Below are 19,891 nucleotides of genomic sequence, written 5' to 3'. Positions count from 1 at the left end.
AGCCATTATAACTAATATAGTCTTTTAAAATCTTCCTCTTCACCTCTGGACGTGAAACAGCATAGCTGTTGACGTGGATATAATATGCCCGAGTCCTTGGTCAAAACTTTGACATTCGTGGGCCCTATTTTCATTGTTCAGGATTAGGGTCAAAGGTTGGTTGTTTATTGACAGGAAGTATGTAAACCAATGATCACTAGTAATACCCCCGCTATGATGTGAGTTTGGTACTGACAAACGCACGGATAAACAGGAGGTTGACATAGGATTCGTATAATAATGAATCCAACCATATGACATGCCTAAGCAAAGAGTGTGTTAAAATTTCAAGCATCTGCCATGAGTAGTTGCAGAGAAAAAATATTGTTACGGACAGACGCAAGGATTATCAGGAAGTTGACATCGGATTCGTACAAAATTGGATCCCGCCATTTGGCATGACAAAAAAGTGTGATAAAATTTCAAACATCTGCGAAGTGTTATTGTTGAGAAAACGGTGAAAAATTATTACGGACAGACTCACACACACATAGACAGACAGACAGACACAAAAGGGTCAAACAGTTTGCCCCCTTCTCCTCCAAAGCGGGGTTTTAAAAATGCATTATATCTTATTTTTACCCCTGGACGTCAGGGAGGTAAAATATATCAATAATTATAATGATTTTAATTAATAAGCCCTCTTCAATAATGACCCAAGATGATGCTTAGTTAGTCATAAATTAAAACTACATAAGATCCCTGAAGTCTTCTTTTCTCATGATCATGGATATCTTGCAGGAAAAAAAATTGCATGAAAAAAATGAGTTCTCTGCTCGCTTCCAAGATTGTAAAATCCCCCTCTCTCCATTATTCAGCTCTAAGGTGTAAATAAGTTGGGGATATAAAACTTTGGCAGAAATACGACATATGAGATATAAAAGCGACCGTGGTTTTCATAAGAAATAAAGGAGTTAGTAATCAGTAGATGAAATATATATATATATATGTATATATATATATATATATATATATATATATATATATATATATATATATATATATATATATATATATATATATATATATATATATATATATATATATATATATATATATATACTTACCTGGGCTTTCAAATTGGGTTACATCAACAGATCATTTTCCCCTGATTTGAACCCTGTCGTTCAACTTGCGTATTGACACTGCTGCATGTTCAAAGTCTACGACAATTTAACATTGCAAAATCACCGCCAAAAGGGATCCCTTATCATTCGTTAGTTTTAACTGCTTTCTGTCATCCACATGATGATGCAGTACATGTTCGAGAACAATTTATATATGACACTCAGATAATCTCTTGCGCGCTTGAAAGTAACGACTCAATCATCCCACATTAAACTCGTATTCTCAGTTTATACGGCCGCATCGTCCTGTGGAGAAGACAAATAATAACGTGAATTAAAACTAACGTTTAGATTTTTCATTTGAATAATTAATGTGTATAAATTTTTAAAAATCAGTTTCAATTGGATACTTCGTGTTTTCTTTGGATGACGTCCATTGGAATAAAGCAAATTATCTTTTAATGTTGCTGTTAATGATTGTAGGTCAATTTGACTATTAAGAAACAGTGTTGTTTAGTAACACGTAAATATCAATGAAATCTATAACCACTAGAATCATGATACAAGGGGGCAATATTTGATAAACATTGACAAAAAGTGTCTTTTGAACCATTCAATAAAATATATTTTTTCTTAGTTGTTCAAAACTTATAACTGAACCATTTTGCATCATTTCAGCAAAGCTTCAAGTTCACTTCAATGTACAGATGAGTAAATGTTTATTTTGCGGCGACATCAAACTTTAATAGTTCTATTAAAATGTTTTAAATGTGTGACATGCATATCTTTGAATGAAATAATATTTGAACAATATAGGTGAAATGATGGACAATGTACAATTTAGTTAAGAAGTAGATATGTAAATGATTTCAAGCTTTTCTCAATTCAAAATACCGTTCACGGTAGCTCAGTCGGTAGAGCGCTCGCTCCGTGATCGGGAGGTCATGAGTTCGAATCTCGGCCGCGACAGACCTAAGTCGATAAAAAATAGGTAGCAACCGTTCCTTCGCCATGCGCTCGGCACTTTGAAGTGAAAGTTGCGGGTCCTTCGGATGAGACCTTAAAACCCGAGGCCCCGTGTCACGGCAGGCGTTGGCACGGTAAAGATCCCTCACTGCTCAATGGCCCTGAGTGCCGAGTAAAGGTCAAAATTTGAAGCCCTTCACCGGTATATGGTGACGTCTCTATATGAGTGAAAAATTCTCAAATGGGACGTAAAACAATATACAATCAATCAATCAATCAATTCAAAATAAACGTTACACATCCGCTAGTATCGTAAATATTGATTTCCGCTACCAAAATTTTATTTTATTCCAAGACAAGCGTTGAAGTAACTACGAACAAATGTTGTATTTTAATCAACAACCAACAATGGTTTATATGTTTGGCAGAAAATAAATATTTTTTGAAATTTTATATTCCTTAAAACACAGAACATCATTTAAACCTAACTGAGTGTGTTCTTTGAGAAAGAGTTCATAAATTTCCGCAACTTTGAAACTTTGCAACTTTGGAAAGATCGCTTTGTATTTGTTTATTTCAAGTTTTTTGTTTGTTTGTTTGTTTGATATTTAACATCCCTCACGAGAATTTTTCCCTCATATGGAGACGACACCACTTGCAGGTGGAGAGCTGCAAATTTGGACCTATGCTCGGAACTCAGGGCCATTGAGCAGTGAGGGATCTATTCTGTGCCAGCACCTACTGCGACCCTGGACCTTGGTTTATACGGTCTCATCCGAAGGACCTGTCTCCACGTCTCACAGTGGGATTCGAACCTGTGACGTAAGGATCAACTCCTTACTCCGCGACTCTAGAGCATACGCTCTACCACGGGTCTCTTGCTTAAAGCTTCCCATTCAAGAGTTACTTTAAACTTTGTATGTTCCTAGAATACAGTATGGTACATAAATTTCTTTATGGATTCTTGATTTCTACTAACGGTATTCTCATCGATACTAAAAATGTAATTCGTTCGATACGCCACTCCTCCATTTTTTGTAGTTTAATTTCAATAAAATTTGGCAAAAAATATCATGTAATATCATTTGGTGCTTCATCTTGAAGACTAACATAGTGTAAACAAAAAATATTACAATCAGTTTGGTATGTTACTTCATTTTCAAAGCAATAAAAATTACAAAGAAAATCACAAAATAAGCAAAACAACTTATTCATTTTATTTTCAAAAAGTTGATATTGTAAGAAATTCATTCATAGGTCATCCGTCTAACATCAGCAATATCATAGTGTATTACACCATTCTAAGATATAAATGGAGATATTATACTTTCATGTAAATTAGTTGAATCTGATTCGTCGAGAAACGTTTGTTAAAAAAAAACTATTACTCGCTGAATGATGAAGCCATGCCCTCCAGCGTAGCAACAGTCAACATTGCTTGACGACGGGTGATATTCCAAAAAATAGTGACTGCGCAAAATTTATGTGCGCAAGGTTTACTGTTAAATGTGTAGGACTCCAAAGAGCGATGGGACTCCAAAGCCCGATGGTCACGCCAAAGTCCGATGGTCTGCGCCAAACCCCGATGGTTCACACGCCAAAGTCCGATGGCGCAGAAAAAAATAGTATTGTTTATGACGTCATAGTACCTCTGCTCCAAATTGCGATGCCGCGCCACGCCAAGGTAAAACGGTTTAAAATAAATAAATTTTAAGTATTTAAACGCCAAAGTAATATGATTCACTAAAAAACGCAAAGAATATATTGTATCACTGGCTATAATTTCTTAAGTGGTTGCGAGGCTAACCCTTATTTCTCGGATGGGTGCGAGACTAACCCTAATCTCTCTGATGGATGCGAGGCTAACCCTAACTCCCTGATGGGTGCGAGGCTAACCCTAATCTTTCGGATGGGTGCGAGGCTGACCCTAATCTCTTGGATGTGTGCGAGGCTAACCCTTATCGGTCAAAAAGTCTTTAACATATCCTGGATGGGAGAGAAACTAGCCCTAATCAGTCAAACCTCTTTTGGGGTGCGAGACTAAAACTATTCAATTGAATAGTGTACAAGGATTAACCCTTAATGTCTTGGGTGGGTGCAACCCCTCTCTAAACCTTATCCGCCAAGTGGTGTGCAAGGACTAATCCTAATAACTCAGGTGAGTTCAAACATAAAGTAAAATCAGTCAAATTGTATTCGATGACTCATCCTAAATTATTGGTTTTGAATTACGGACTATGGCGTCGAGGATTGACGTCGGAATATTGTGACGTCATAAACGTTAATTGTTTCTCGGCACCATCGGACTTTGGCGTGTCAGACAATCGCACTTTAGCGCACGTGTATCATAGGAAACGAGCCATCGGACTTTTGCGTGGCCATCGGACTTTGGCGTCCTTACCGACGTCAAACCATCGGGGTTTGGCGCAGACCATCGGGGTTTGGCGTCACCATCGGACTTTGGAGTCCTATTTGTATAAAACATTCAGTATAATATAATAAATATTGCATGTAGTTGAGTGTAACATTGAAAATTTTCACCCCTCGAAAACCAGTGTAAACCTCGGCTGCGCCTCGGTAGACAATGGTTTTCTTGGGGTGAAAATTTTCAATGTTACACTCAACTATATGCAATATTTATATAAAACTGTATGTTTTTAAGCAGTCAGAAATTACAGAATAGGAACAACATAGTGCATAAACTCTTCAAAATGAAATTCTTTCACAAGTGTCTAATTTAATTATTCCATTGCCAAATTGCCTGCATTCTCATTTCTGTAGCAGACTGTATACTGTGGAGTTGATCTTCTCTGAGAGATTGTTGATATGAGTACAAAGCATCCTGGAAGTTCCCTGTTACCTGTTGACAAATCCCCAAAATATGCCATGATATGTTAATGACACCAAAAGGTATAAACTGCCTCTGATCATAATGAACTAAGGTCTGTAATTCATAAAGAGCTGTTTGTGCTCTCCTTGTGTCTACGCATCTGCAGCAGAAGATTTCTAGCATGTATAACAGCACTGAGGGTGGAAGAAATAAAAAAGCCGAACCGTGTTGTACACTAGATATTTGTTCTGGTATCAATTCACTGATATATTGCATTTCATTGCTAAGACTGATATTCCATGCAACGGCTTGTCTCATCTTTGTAGACCAGGACTGTCCTTTTAGAGACTTGATATACATTTTTGAATTGACCTTAAAATTGTGCATCACGTATGGCTGCGATAGCTTGACCTTTATTACCTCTATAATAGCCAATGCTTTCATGTATCTAAATGTCTTGTAATAATACATGGCTATGTACAACAAGTCAGAAATACAACCAAACTTCGCTGCAAATTTCAGGATGTGACAGGAAATTTTGTCAGCTCTGTATATAAATTTATTACCTTGTGTACAAGTATCCATATGTAATATAAAAGCAAGTTTCTGCAGGATAGAGCCTGTAACTTTCTGTAGAACAATGACTTGATACTGTGTCAGGGGTGAATTTATCATCTCTTCTATTGCAAGTAAATACAACATGCAGCTTTGTAAATCTATGACAGTAAGTGACTCATTGCCGCTTATTTCACCAAATAGATTGACATCAAAATCAATCTCAGAAATCAGGGTATTTTCATCTGTACAGATGGACAACCTGGGATTACGAAGAATATCTATACATGCATTACATGACATAATGAAGAGCGTGTCGAGCAGCGATTTGATACCTTTAGTATAAAGCTCATACAGTTTAATAAATAAAACATTCTGAGCTTCACCATAAATATTACCAATAAACATGTTGTTGCTTGGAATGAAAAAGTTCGGACACACCCCCTCATACACCCATTTGAGGATGAGTTTAAAACAGACCCAAGAACACTTCAGGAGATTCTGTGGACACCAGTGGGGTATTATATTTTGTTGAATCGCCCAGAAAACAGAAGTCTTTATGTGGTAGGAACACAATAATTTATCTTCATCACCTGATCCATTGTTAATTATTCTTCTTAAAAACAATTTAAGTAAGCCGTAAGTTAAGAATTGACAGTGGTTCATTACATATACAAGTTTTTGTTCCGCCAGGGAAAAAGATATTCTCCATTCATTATGTTCATGTCTTCCTAGTTTATGTCCAACTGCTACAAAATGACATCCACTTTTCACTATGTCATCAACAATATGAGAAGGAGGCCATGAGTGACTTCTGTCTATCCAGGAGGAGGCAGATGGAGGCCAAAAGTCAGAGGCCAAACAGTAGGCATAATCAAATTCTAGTTTTCCGTGAGTTTTAGTGACACAGGGTCCATGCATATGCATAAGTGGATTGGAGTGGACAAGGAATGATGCATAATAAAAACTCTGTCTGTATTCAGAACTCGATATGTTCCTTCCTACACAATCTCTAACGATAATCCCATTCAGGCTTCCTGATAGTATATATAACAAGGTGTAACCTGGTGGACTATCAGAACAGTCACAGAGAATCAGTGTTTTTCTGTATCTGTTGTAATAGAAAGACTGAGATAAATCCCAGATCACAGTCTCATTTGTTGGCCACTTCATAACGTCTATATCTGATCCTTCCAGTCTGAATCCTTCTTTGTGGCTTCCACTTCTCATCTCAACGGTGTCATGACATGTCCTTATTTTATTCTTCAGCACATCTTTGATATCCATTATATCTCTCCTGGCACCCACTTCCTGTGACGTCCCCACTTCTTGACACAGCTTTACGAACACATACTCGGATATATGATGTATGTCTATCCCACTATAAAGGATTAAAAGAAAGATCGTTATCTTTTAGATTCGTCACTAACCTATGCAGATCAACTGTAATTATCAACAGTTTTTTATTTTTTTTTCTCTTTCCCTCTTTTTTATTTAAAAATATGACATGAAATATAGACTGTTTTGTGCCACGGTTATATAAATTTATAATTTTCTAATAAAATATATTGACTGAAATATTAAAGGCATCTTCAGATTAATGTATATTTATGATTAAAACTTACGTTTGAGAAGGTCTTATGAAGTCCATTTTTACAGAACATATTTGAACATTTGGCTATTACATTTCATTTTATACAAAGCTCTTCTTCTTATCAAATGATGATAGAAATCCTTCCTTAATTAGCAAAAAAGTATTATTTAAGTATTTTCTTCCTAATCAACAACAGTTGTCACTAATACATTCAGAATTTAACATGTTTTGACAAAATTAATAATATAGAAGTAAATTGGAAGGAGAGGAAGTTTAGAGCTAAACATGGTTATGGTTGTACATGTACATCGATGATGTTTGCTTCATGTGAAACATTAAAGGTAGTACAAAACACCTGTAAAATTTAACTCATTTCTTCTAAAACACGCTAGATAAAAGAATAAAATCACTCTAATATCAATAATCAATTTTCTTTGAAAGGAAAAATATAAACTATGACATGTATTAACCCTATTCTGAAAAAAAAAAATAAAATTGAGACATCATACATATTGGACATCCTCAAGCCTACATTTAGAAAGTGTTTCTGTCATTTACATGTGACTTAACCGTCTGTTATCAAATGAAGTGTAACTTTTGATTGCTTTGTATTAGAAGACCTGATATTTGAGCATATGTATGCTTTATGTACAGTAAAGATCAATGTCATATTTAGAGGTCCAAGGTCGAACATCATGACGTCATATGATTATTTTAAAGGTTTTTTTTTTTTTTTTTTTTTTTTTTTTTTGCATTGAACTTTTTTGAATCTCCAAATTATCTAAAACCAATGATTCAATTTTCCTCATTTTGACACATTTTAATTTTTTTTTATTTAAATTTTTTGAATCTCCAAAATATCTAAAACCAATGGTTCAAGTTTCTTCATTTTGACACATTTTAATTTATTTCAATTTCAATCATTCTCTTGATATTTTTATAAAGTTTGAATAAATAATTTTCTTTCAACAGATCTGAAAGTGTAGCATATTTACATGTGAATTTGCAATTCTCAAACTGTGTATGCTCTATTTTTACATTACAGTGCACTCGGCTATATTAGTTTCAATATATTTTACTAATTTAAAGAAACAAAAGGTCACGTCTATAAGCAGCATCACACATATTTGTAATATATCAAATAGTAATTTTTAAACAATGCAAATTAGACTGTTAAAACACCCTCTTCATACAGGGGACTGATAGGATGTATTTCAATCTATGTGGACAAAACATACATTGCTCAATTTCTTTCAAACTACACATAAAGAGAGATTTCATATCCTAGAACAAAATGTCAAAGTTTCAAACAATTTGGATTTGGGGAAAAATATTGGGTTATCTGTTTTGTAACACCTTAATATAGGCAATTACGTGTTGTTAAAAGATGATATCAGCTTTAAAAAAAAAATCCGGAATGAGATTACTCTTAGATTTATTTAAAGGTATGTCACTCCTCACATAAGAAATGTTAAGGATTTGTCATGAGGGATATTTTAGGTAATTATTTATACAGCACGACTCAAAATCACAAACAAAATCGGGGGTCAGTGTGCATTCTTCTGAGCAACGGTACAATGGACTTGACCTTTTTGCACTTAAATTTTAAATTTGAGATTCATCACTTTTTTGTAATATTTTACTAGTTGCAATCATTGGAATAAATAAGAGCCATTCTCTGTAATGACTTGAACTTTCATATAGGAGCAGTGGCACGAATAATCTCAGAATTTCTCCAAATCTCTATGATAAAAGTCTTTGATACTTTAAACTCAAATCAGGCAAAAACTGGTTTCTATGTGTCATGGTTACCATAGGAACATGTCCTAAAGTTTGAAAAATGGCATTTTTCAATATGTTCAGAGTCCCACAGTTAACGTTTGAAGCAAAGCAAACAAGTGGCAATGACTGTTTCTGAAAGTTGAAGGCCTGATGTCTGAAATGCATGATAAACACGTTTGGTAAATCAACTATTACATACCTTACAATGGAAACAACGTATTCAAAAGTAATAATTTTGTTCATTTAATTATATAAAGTCATACAATTAAGATTAAAAATAGTTATAGGTTGAAATGCAAGCAAATTATAGACAAAAGATATGATATTTCTTATCGGTTGGCAATGGCTGCCATGGTTTTAATACCACGAAAGCATTTTAAATTTACTCTCTCAGTGTTTTAATCTTATCCTATCTTTTTTAAAAGCATATTTCTATATAACTGATGATCAACTTTTAAAGGCGTTGGTGTGATCCTAATTTTCACATTTCAAAAAATTCAAATTCAATTCTTTAAATAGAGCGTTGCTGTAGAAATAAGCCGAAAAAATATGCATAAAAATCTGAAAAAATATTCTGTTTCCTTGGATAAGTTCCCTTGTATGTAGATTCCCAAAATTTTAATGATTGATATTTATGAACAACTGACCTGACTTTCAATTTTGACTTCCACCCAATCTCTAACTGGATGCAAAAAGATGGCACATAGGGTTTATTATTGATATAAAATTAACAAAATCAAATATTTTCCCTTCTTGGTAACCATAGCAACAGTACTAGTGTTGTACTTTTCAACAATTTTATCAATATATGATATTCAACTTTAGTTCCACCAGATAAGTACTATTCAAGGTGAGTCAATAAATATGTTTCCTGATTAAAACGTAAGTAAATTCGCAGCTAGGATAAGGTTGTCCGTAAAATATCAAACTGTTCCTACTGTAGTTACTTCTCTGAACTAAGAAAGATATGACGTCATAATAGCATATGACCGTCAAGTCACTGCATACTTGAGCTGACATGACGGCGAAAGTGTCATAACTTTTGCATTCTTTTCACATGACATGTAAAGATTTTTTAGCGTTGTTGTTTGATTCAAGCGTCTGGATTGTTCTTTAAGCTTAAGTGTACTATTAAGATGTTGAACATTTGCAATTAGATATCGTAATTCCTTTAACGTGTCCGATATACATAAATTCAAACAATAACAAAAAAATGACTCTGAAACGCTCTCCTTACACGTCCGAGGACAGAGTTAGAATTTATAAATCGTATACATATTTGTCTGGCACAAGTGATTAATAAGGATGAATTGAAGATATTCTGTGTGAATCTAGTAGAGAAGTATGTCCTATAACTTAAATTTGCTGGGGGATTGTATGTAATTTATCCTATTTTGTAGAAAATGCGATAAAGAGTGGAAAATGTCCCTTTGTATATGTACATGTATAATTTGAATTTATCGTTGAATATTTTCCAAAGAAATAAAATTCAGACTTGCCCCCAGCACTTTATATGTACCAAAGATCATGATGAGTTTACCTATTTGACAATTTTTTCTCAATAATGTTCTTTTGCACTTGTGCCGATGCGATTTTTGTGCAACATTTATGAATTTATAAGTGTCAATCACGTGATCATCAAAGTCATGTGACATCACAAAAATGCATTATTATAATACCTGATTACACTCTCATCACAAATTGACTGCAAATTCATACATAGATTACAAATTAACATTAAAATCTAGCTCAAAATAAAAGGTATATTTTAATGCATATTAAGCCTTCGGACAACATCAACATAGCGGCGTTCCTAAGGCAGCAAAGAAATATCACTTTAAACAACTGGAATGTTGTGGTACCATGGCAATCATAATTTAAATATTTCTTATTTTTACATATGGCAAAGTAGTCATATAAATATACAAAATGATACAAAAAAAAAAGCTTTGACCGTTTAGTAAGAGAGAAAAAACACTTTTTACTGATTTTTTGCTTAGATCTGTTCTTAGGTTTTAAGCTTTCAAAAGCTAACAGGATTGAAGTTTGTTTAGATAATCATTATTATTTGCTATATTTTAAAACTTTAGGGCATTATTTTTAATTTTAGTTACATTTCAAAATTTCTTTAAGTCTCTGATTGTTTAAAAAACTTAGCTAAATGTATTGTTCTCTAAGTGAATTTGAGAAGCAGGAAAGGAGATATTTTCATACTCCACAGTCCCACCAAAAATATAGTCCCTACTGGATGTCAAACTCAGTTTATCATTTCTATTTAAAATTGTACATTTATGATGAGTAAAGAAAAATATTATCCTTTTAATACATTACAGTTAAGTATATAAGACATACAAGCAAATATACTTGGAATATTTCGTCTACCAGAAACCAGACAAGAATCCCTCCATAAGGCTCAATAAAGATTCAAAGTAGCTGAAAATCTCAATTTCCTCAAATTTTCTGGCTGTTAACATGGCAACCAAGACACTTAGCAACGAAATTTTATTTGATGGGCAAATTTTCATCAAAATCGGTGACCATGCGTTGCAAAGAAGTTTAAGTGGTTACAGAGAATCGCTAGTAATATCTCATTTCATTAAAAATAGTTTGATATTTATTATTGAAAATAATCCTGTAAAGTAATGCTTTTTAAATTTTTTAATTACTTTTTTGCACTAAAATGTATATTTTGGGTGTTAGACTGCCAGTAAAGCATTTTCTTGTATCAAGCTTTTTATGACTAACGTGCTTATCAGTTGAGAGTATCGGGTAATTTTAAAAAAAAGAAAGAACATGTTTTGGTCAGTGATGTACACTTTTAGATATTGATCGAAATATGCGATTTTCAGGCATAAACAATGTAAATTTTATCTTGACTTCTTCAATTCATATTCTTTTTTATGGCAAAGTTTGTTGAGTGTATATGTAAAATTTGTTTAAAAATATTAATTGAAACCTATAATCAATATTCCTAGCATTTGATGACGAAAACATTCTCTAAGTAAAAATATGTAGGGCTAAAGTTCTAAAATATTAAATAAAACAAATGTTTAAATTTAAAGAATTTTCTTCTATCCTTGCACCATAAGAGTCCCCCATAAATCTTGGACCATAAGAGTCCCCAATAAATCTTGTTTCTCTACGCAGGTGTGTTAAGGAAGCACCCAGATATTCTGACTTGACTAAATCATTGATACAATATGACGTCATAGTAGGCGAGGTGACGTGATTTTTTGAACAAGTTTTCTTGATATTGGTATTTAGAGATGTAATTAAACTTCTGAAAATGAATAGAAACATGCAAATATTAACAGCAAATTTACAGCAAATATTTGTTTTGCTGCATCTTTCACTTAGATTAAAATCTCCGACCGATGGCGTCATATCTGTTCAACAAGTAATTTGAGAATTGATAATTTTGTGTAACGAGAATTAAGCGAAGACGGCATGTAAAAAGATACGTAAAAGGGGGTTTAGAAGCATTTTCTGTGAATATTGTGTGTGATTCAAATGGATTAAAAGTTTTTAAATCAGGTATGCTGATTTATTTCATCGATTATATCCTCTATAGTACACAATCAGCTACTTACGTATCCCGGTCGGCCTTTCTTCTGTATTCGTGACAACAATAATGCAGTAGAACGGCACTAAGCTGGATACTTCAAAACATAAGATTTATATATACAGATCGAAAGCTTGCGTTCTATAATACTTGGAAAGTGCTGCTAGAATCGTGAGGTAAACATCGTTTGAAGAAATATCTCGGGTTAAATGTATAGAATACAAAACATCAGGTAAGGTTTCGTGGGAAAGTGTGGAATAATTATTTTGCCAACCGCACAGTGGGATTCTAGCAGCACTTTCTAGGCATAAGAGATGTCTTTCAACTTTATTATTTACTCAAAAACATTTTTAAACCCCGAGGTAGTGTTGTTCTGTTAACGTTTTTTTTTAATCAAGGAATATTTTTTTATTGATAGCAGTCACGTGATGACGTCGTGGTGTGGCACTTCTTGGTCTCAGACACTCTGTTGTATTTATGTAATAGATAAAAATAGTTTACGTTTTATCGGCGGCTTTGATAAATTTTCAAAATATAATTTCTTTTGATAAGTCTCAATTTCCTTAGAAATGATTTGAATGCTTCCATAACATACCCGCGTACAATTTGTGAGCAGTTTTTAAATTGAAATATGTATAATTAACATTGTTTAATTCAAGTATGTTATAAAAGCTGATTTTTAATAATTAATTTTGAAAAAAGAGGTTCTGACCATTTTTTTTTTTCAAAAACTGAATGACATACCTTCAAGGAACTTGTATGTACATTCAAAATGCCACAATGTTTTGGATTTTGGATCAGCTGACTCATTTAGGTGATATTTTTCTATCCGTTGCGTCGTCTGATGTCCTTTGTTCTTAATTATTGAACATACTCAGCTTCTTCAGCGAACTACTTTCAACCAATATTTAAAAGAAGGGAGAAAATACATTTCATGGTATCTGCTTCCATTATCTTCATAGGTGTGGCTAAAACCATCATAAGGAAATGAATTCTTAAAAGAGCATAGATTCTTCTTTACTTCTTAACATCAATGATCAGGCAGTGTATCTGTTGGCATGGCTACAATAAGTGGTGGATTTTTGATCAGTACTGTAATATTCATGTTCCTTAGTTTCAGGGATAAAGATAAGGGTTGGTCATGTATAGAAAATTTATTTTATCCTTTTTAAATACGAATTTACTCCCTGATCACAGTGATTGCTAAAACATTAAACGAAATTGTACTAGTGGGACTACATGTAAATTGAATATATAGTGAAAATACATCTTTGAATATGGACATCTAGGAGACAAACTGTACATGTATGCATGATTACAATTAGCACTTATAATCACATCTCAAATAGATTGATACATGTATGTTAATGGCCCATGGATTTAGGCAACCGGATAAACTGATTTTTTTTTTTTTTTTCATGTCTAAAGAATAACCAACTTTTTAATTTTTTTTTAATTTCTCATGGACCTCTGTAATGCAAACAGCATGAGTGACACCTGCCTATCCAGGAGGAGCAGATGGAGACCAAAACTCAGATGCAAAACAGTGGGCGTAATACGACTCTAGTTTTACATGAGTTTTACTGACACAGGGTCCATGCATGCGTGACTTGGAGTTTGATAAAAATGGATAATACGTGATCTCTGTATTTAGAGCCTAACACAAGCTCTCTTGATTCCAGAGTTTAAACTTGGTGACAGTAAATATAACGAAGTGTATCCTGGTGGACTATCAGAAGAGTCACGGAAAATCATCGTTTTTTTTTTTTCCTGTGTATGTCGTAAGAGAGGGAGATGGACTGGGGTAATTCTCAGATCAAATATGTTATTTTTTGGGCAATATCATAATGTCTACTTCTGATCCCTTCCATCTAAATCCTTCTCAGCGACTTCCACTTTCCTTTGATGTTATCACAAGTTCTCGTTTGATTCTCCAGCATATCACTGATCTCGATTACGAAAGATTTCAAAGTAGTTGTGACATTACTTTAGGATAAACTCTAGTATATTTTCTAGGTATGCATTAAGTAAATCAATAATTGTCATATTATCTATGAGATTATTTGTATTTTATTCGAAACTTTTCCGTGTAAATTTATTCAACATTTGTTGTCAACATGCCATTCATATTTCAAAGAATGACAAGGAAGACACTTAAAAAGTACTTTTTTTGCCATCTGTTTATAAACTTTCAATTAGATTGAAACAGATGTTTTAATAGTCATTTTTAATTAATATAATTATTACTAGCATAACAACTTATATTCTGAAGGTCAAATTGAATCCATACAGTGTATTTAGATATTAGATGTGGCCAATATTTCCAATGACATTTTTTTATATACAAACTTCTAGTGTCAATTAAAATTAATTATCAAATGTTATTAGAAATTCTTCCTCAATAAACAAAAATTTGATATGTTATTTTTTTTCTGGTCCACAACCATCTGTGTTTGATTTAATTAAAAATTCAGCACGTTGTTACAAAGTTGATTTTTAAAATTTGAAAACAAAAAGGACTAGTGTAGAACTATTACTTGCTTAACGGTTATCTTTATCCAAAACATTTAAGAAATTTCATATTGTTAAAAGAATACCACATCATTTTAAGATAAAAAAAAAAATATGATGATTTAGGTGACCCTTAAACTTACTTTTAAAAGAATTTGTATGAACACACAATGCGAAACAAAATCACGTAAGTCAGGTCACTTACGAGGGGCATTTGAAAAGTTCTGAGAACTGTTTGATAAAATATTAACCGTTTCACGGAAGTTAATAAAGTTAATATCATTAGAAAAGAGCTGGAAAATTTGCACTTACGAGGGGTGATCAAAAAGTTTGCGAACTAATTGAATTACTTCCTTAAAAGAAATAAAATGAGGATTTAGTGCTCATTATTTTTTTAAAGTAGTCCTCTCCAATTTTAATGCACATCTGTCAATGTTCTGCCCATGCGTCACGTGATGAAGGCGGTCACGTGACATGTTCCGTAGTGGTCTATTTACAGATGCTAAAAGATTTTTCCGAGTCTTATATTTCTTAACAAGCAAATTATTTTTTATAACAAGAACAGTCCATCTGTCAGAAATGGCCAAATTTCGGCAATAGGATGGATTCTCAAGGAATCAAGCAGGCAAATTGTTTGCATGAAGCAAATAAGTATTCAATATTTTTCCGGAAAAACGTGTAGTGTCTTGAACCTGGGTTGAATGTTTAGGACAAGGGTTATTCTCATTCGGTCATTTATCAAAATAATACTTATTTGAAAATGTTTCCTTATAGACAACTTGCAAGAAAAATATTTGCTTGATTGGAATAAGCACTTAGCGCTGTACTAAACCTACTAATCTCATACAAATGGTTCAATGATTCATGTCCAAAAGGGTCAGTGAGTAGGTGATCATGAGGCATTGAGCGTAAACAACTTAGAAAATTCCTGCCTAAGGATGGGGATGGATTGGTCATATACTGAAAAAAAAATTAAGTCTTGAAAACCTTTTCTGATTGGAATTATTTTGCATAATAATAAAAAGCCGCTAGCCATCAACGGAGATTTTTATGTAATGTCCCTTGGGCTCAGAATTCAGATCTAAAATGTATTCCAAATGTACCCATGGTTACCACTTACTTAGAGATAAATTCTAAATAGTTTTTTAGAGCATAAGTGGCAACAAGGTGTCGGGTTTTTGTGAGAATGGTTTGTTTGTTTTTCTTAGTCTTTATTAAGGCTTAATAAAGATTCAAAGTAGCTGAAAATCTCAATTTTTCCAACTTTTCTGGCTGTTACCATGGCAACCAAGACACATAGCAACGAAATTTTATTTGAAATATGTATCTGGTGTCAAGTTGTAATAATGGGCAAAGTTTCATCAAAATCGGTGACCATGCGTGGCAAAAAAGTTTAAGTGGTTACAGAGAATCGCTATTAACATGGAGGAAATTAAACCCTATACTTGGAAATTTCTAGACACTTTACCGAAAAGTATATATATATTAAATGAAGCAATCATAATTTTTTTAAAGTATTTCATTCAGTAGACATATGCATATGCCTATGCTGTGTAATTGCAGCAAAACCACATTATATAACTGTATACAATGATAAATATGTAGGTTTACTTTAAAGCAAAAGGTATGTCATTAAAATACATTGATGATAAACTATATCAAGTTTATTTCTTCTTCAATGCAAAATAAGAAGAAAAAAACATTGATTAAAAAATCTATCAAGCGAATTTCTTCTTCAAATGTCTTGTATTATTCAACGAGGATATTGATTTTGTAAATGGATTCCTTGTATTCTCATTTCTGTAGCAGTTTGTATACTGTGGAGTTGATATTCTCTGAGGGATTGTTGGTATGAGTATAGAGCATCCTGGAAGTTTCCTGTCATCTGTTGACAAATCCCCAAAATTTGCCATGCTAAGTTTTTGGCAATTATAGGTATAAAGTGTCCATGATCATAGTGAATCAGGGTCCGCAAATCATCTAAAGCTGCTTGTGCTCTGATTGTGTTTACATGTTGGCAGCAGAAAACTTCTAGCATGTATAACATAACGAAGGGTGGAACATATAAATAAGGCACATTATTCTGTTGACTGGACTGTTGTTCTGGTATCAATTCAGTGATGTATATAATTTCATTCTTAAGTTTTAGATCCCATGCTACAGCTTGTCTCATCTTTGTAGACCAGGACTGACCCGCCAAAGCCTCCGCATACATCTCCTCATCGACATTATAATTGTGCATCACGTATGGCTGTGCTAGTTTGACCTTTATCACCTCTATAATAAATAATGTTTCCTTGTATCTTAATGTCTTGTAATAATACATGGCTATGTACAGCATATCTGAAATACAACCAAACTTGGCTGCTAATTTCAGAATGTGACAGGACTTTTTGTCAGCTCTGTATTTAAGTTTGTTTCCTTGTGTATAAGTATTCATATGTAATACAAAAGCTAGATTCTGGAGGACAGAGTTTGTAAATGTCTGTAGTACACTGACTTGATACTTTGTCAGGGGTGTATCAATCGCCCGTTCTAATATATTGTTTTGCAGATACTTTATGAATCCTTGTACGTTTAATACGGGCAGAGATTCATTGCTTTCTATTTCTCTAAATAACATGACATCAAAATCAGCTTCAGAAAACTGGATATTTTCATCTGCACAGCAGGAAAAACTAGGATCACGAAGGAAAGCTATGCATTCATTACATGACATAATGGAGAGAGTGTCTAGCATGGATCTTATACCTGTCTTATACAGTTCATACAGTCTTAAAAATAAAACATTTTGGGCTTCACCATATATATTACTCAGAAACATGTTGTTACTCGGAATAAAAAAGTTAGGACAGTCCCCTTCATACACCCATTTGAGGACGAGTTTAAAACAGACCCAGGAACTGTAGAGGAGAGTATGTGGAGACCATTGAGGTATCATATTTTGTTGAATGACCCAGAAAACCGCCGTCTTCATGTGATAGGAACACAGTAATTTTTCATCATCACCTAATCCATTGTTAATTATTCTATTTAAAAACAACTTAAGCAAACCGTATGTTAAGAACTGGCAGTGGTTCATTGCATACACAAGTTTTTGTTCTGCCAAAGAGAAAGAAATTCTCCATTCGTTATGTTCATGTCTTCCTACTTTATGTCCAATTGCTACAAAGTGGCATCCACTTCTTACTATATCATCAACTATATGGTACTGGGGCCATGAGTGACTTCTGTCTATCCATGAGGAGGCAGATGGTGGCCAAATATCAGATGCAAAACAGTGAGCAAAATCATATCCTAGTATTCCATGAAATCTACTCACACAAGGTCCATGGAGAGTGGATATTTGTGATTCTGCAGAACACATGATCGCTTTGTGTTTAGAACTAGAAATGTAATCTCTGTTATTCATTCTAACAAAAGCTTCCTTGATCTCACTACATAATATTGGGGGTGAAAGCATATATAATAAGGTGAATCCTGGCGGACTTTCGGAACCGTCACAGAGAATCAGTTTTTTCCTGTGAATGTAACGCTGAGACTGATGAACTTCCGAGATTACACGGTAATTGTCTGGCCAGCACATAACGTCTACATCTGATTCCTCCAGTCTTAAACCTTCTCTTCTACTTCCACTTGTCATGAAATCGTTGTCATGATTTGATCTTGTTTGATTTGCGAGTTTAATTTTGAGATCCAAAACATCTCTTTTGGCTAGAACTTCCAGTGATGTTCCCACTTCATGACACATTCTACGGAACACAACCGCTGATATATTCTCCATGTCCACCATACTATATTATGATTAAAGAGAAATTTGGAATATGTATGTTACTTAAATAAATGATCTGTTATAGTATAATATTTACATTTATTGTGTTTTTCCAAATAGCCAACTATGGAATTGATTTGAGTTCCATTTTCATGTATACTCACGCGTATAAATACTAGTATGCACGAAGAGTGACATCACAGTGAGTCTGAAGAGACGTTAATAAAAATATATAGATATAGGGCAACCAGTATTTCAAAAATTGAGTATATTTTGGCGCTTTTAAACATGTAAAATGTAAATATAAGAAACGTTTTTAAGTTTAGTGTGAGTTCTTGGTGTGTACATCACACAGACTTGCACGTAGGCTAGCGCAATTCATCAAATATGACTACGTGACAAGTCTGTGTGATTTACACTTTACTTAAATGGGAATTTTTAGCAAGACGCAAGTTAGCAATTTGTCCTTAACTTACTTTAAGCGAAAAGAGATTTTAGGAATTTTATGATACCAGGAAAGATACAGTACCGACCAGACACAACCTAACAGAAAGCGAACCCAAAGCGCACCCAGGGTTCGCTTCGGGTTCGCTTGGGATTCGCTCTAGCTGACCCCGAGCGAACCCGGAGCGCACCCCGAGCGAACCCGCAGTGAACCCAGAGCGAACGCCGAAAGCGAATCCCTATTTCAGTAGCGAACCCAGAAAGCGAACGCCCGTTCGGTGTTGCGTGACAGAGCTGTCAAACATGATTAGCGATAAGACGTGTTAACCAATCAGCGCGTCGACTGATCAGCATGCCAGTTTATCATTCAATGTAAATAAAACATTCTACAAGCAAAGCGTGTTAATGTACAGTGTGAAATTAATATTAAAATGATTTTTAAAAACAATTGTTTATATTTTAAGTATCCAGGTAGCATGTTATATTTACACATTTATTTTCTTTTTTTTTTTTAAAGTCCATTAATTTACATTGCGTAAAATTATCAGACAAAACGTTCTTTTATGTATAAAAGAAAAAGAAAATAATGCTTATCACAACTGTTACTAGAAAAAAAGGGAAAAAAATGTTTTTGACAAATTATAGCATTTCATTATCTCAAGATACTGTACAAGCTTAAACATATGTACGTGCTTTCATTCAATTGTTTTATTTTTATAATTCTAATTTACATTTTTGTTTAAATCCAGATCAACATCAAAATTATTGA

The 19,891-nt window shown here is 33.7% G+C and overlaps 2 protein-coding genes across 2 annotated transcripts; both read right to left on the bottom strand.

The window, feature by feature from the left end:
- Positions 1-4,809: 4,809 nt before the first annotated feature.
- Positions 4,810-6,744, bottom strand: LOC133197920 (uncharacterized). The gene has a single exon (XM_061334097.1). The coding sequence runs from the start codon at positions 6,742-6,744 to the stop codon at positions 4,810-4,812; it is 1,935 nt and encodes a 644-aa protein (XP_061190081.1).
- Positions 6,745-16,659: 9,915 nt separating this feature from the next.
- LOC133197919 (uncharacterized) lies at positions 16,660-18,699 on the bottom strand. The gene has a single exon (XM_061334096.1). It carries the CDS (start codon positions 18,697-18,699, stop codon positions 16,660-16,662), a length of 2,040 nt encoding a protein of 679 aa, XP_061190080.1.
- Between the last annotated feature and the right edge of the window lie 1,192 nt (positions 18,700-19,891).

Source organism: Saccostrea echinata, unplaced genomic scaffold (genome assembly GCF_033153115.1).
Source record: "Saccostrea echinata isolate AGI-Se365-2 ecotype Australia unplaced genomic scaffold, CSIRO_AGI_Sech_v1 ptg000032l, whole genome shotgun sequence".
Lineage (NCBI taxonomy): Eukaryota > Metazoa > Mollusca > Bivalvia > Ostreida > Ostreidae > Saccostrea > Saccostrea echinata.
The sequence above is the reverse complement of the archived record's forward strand: the minus strand, read 5'-3'. Positions and strand labels throughout refer to the sequence as shown.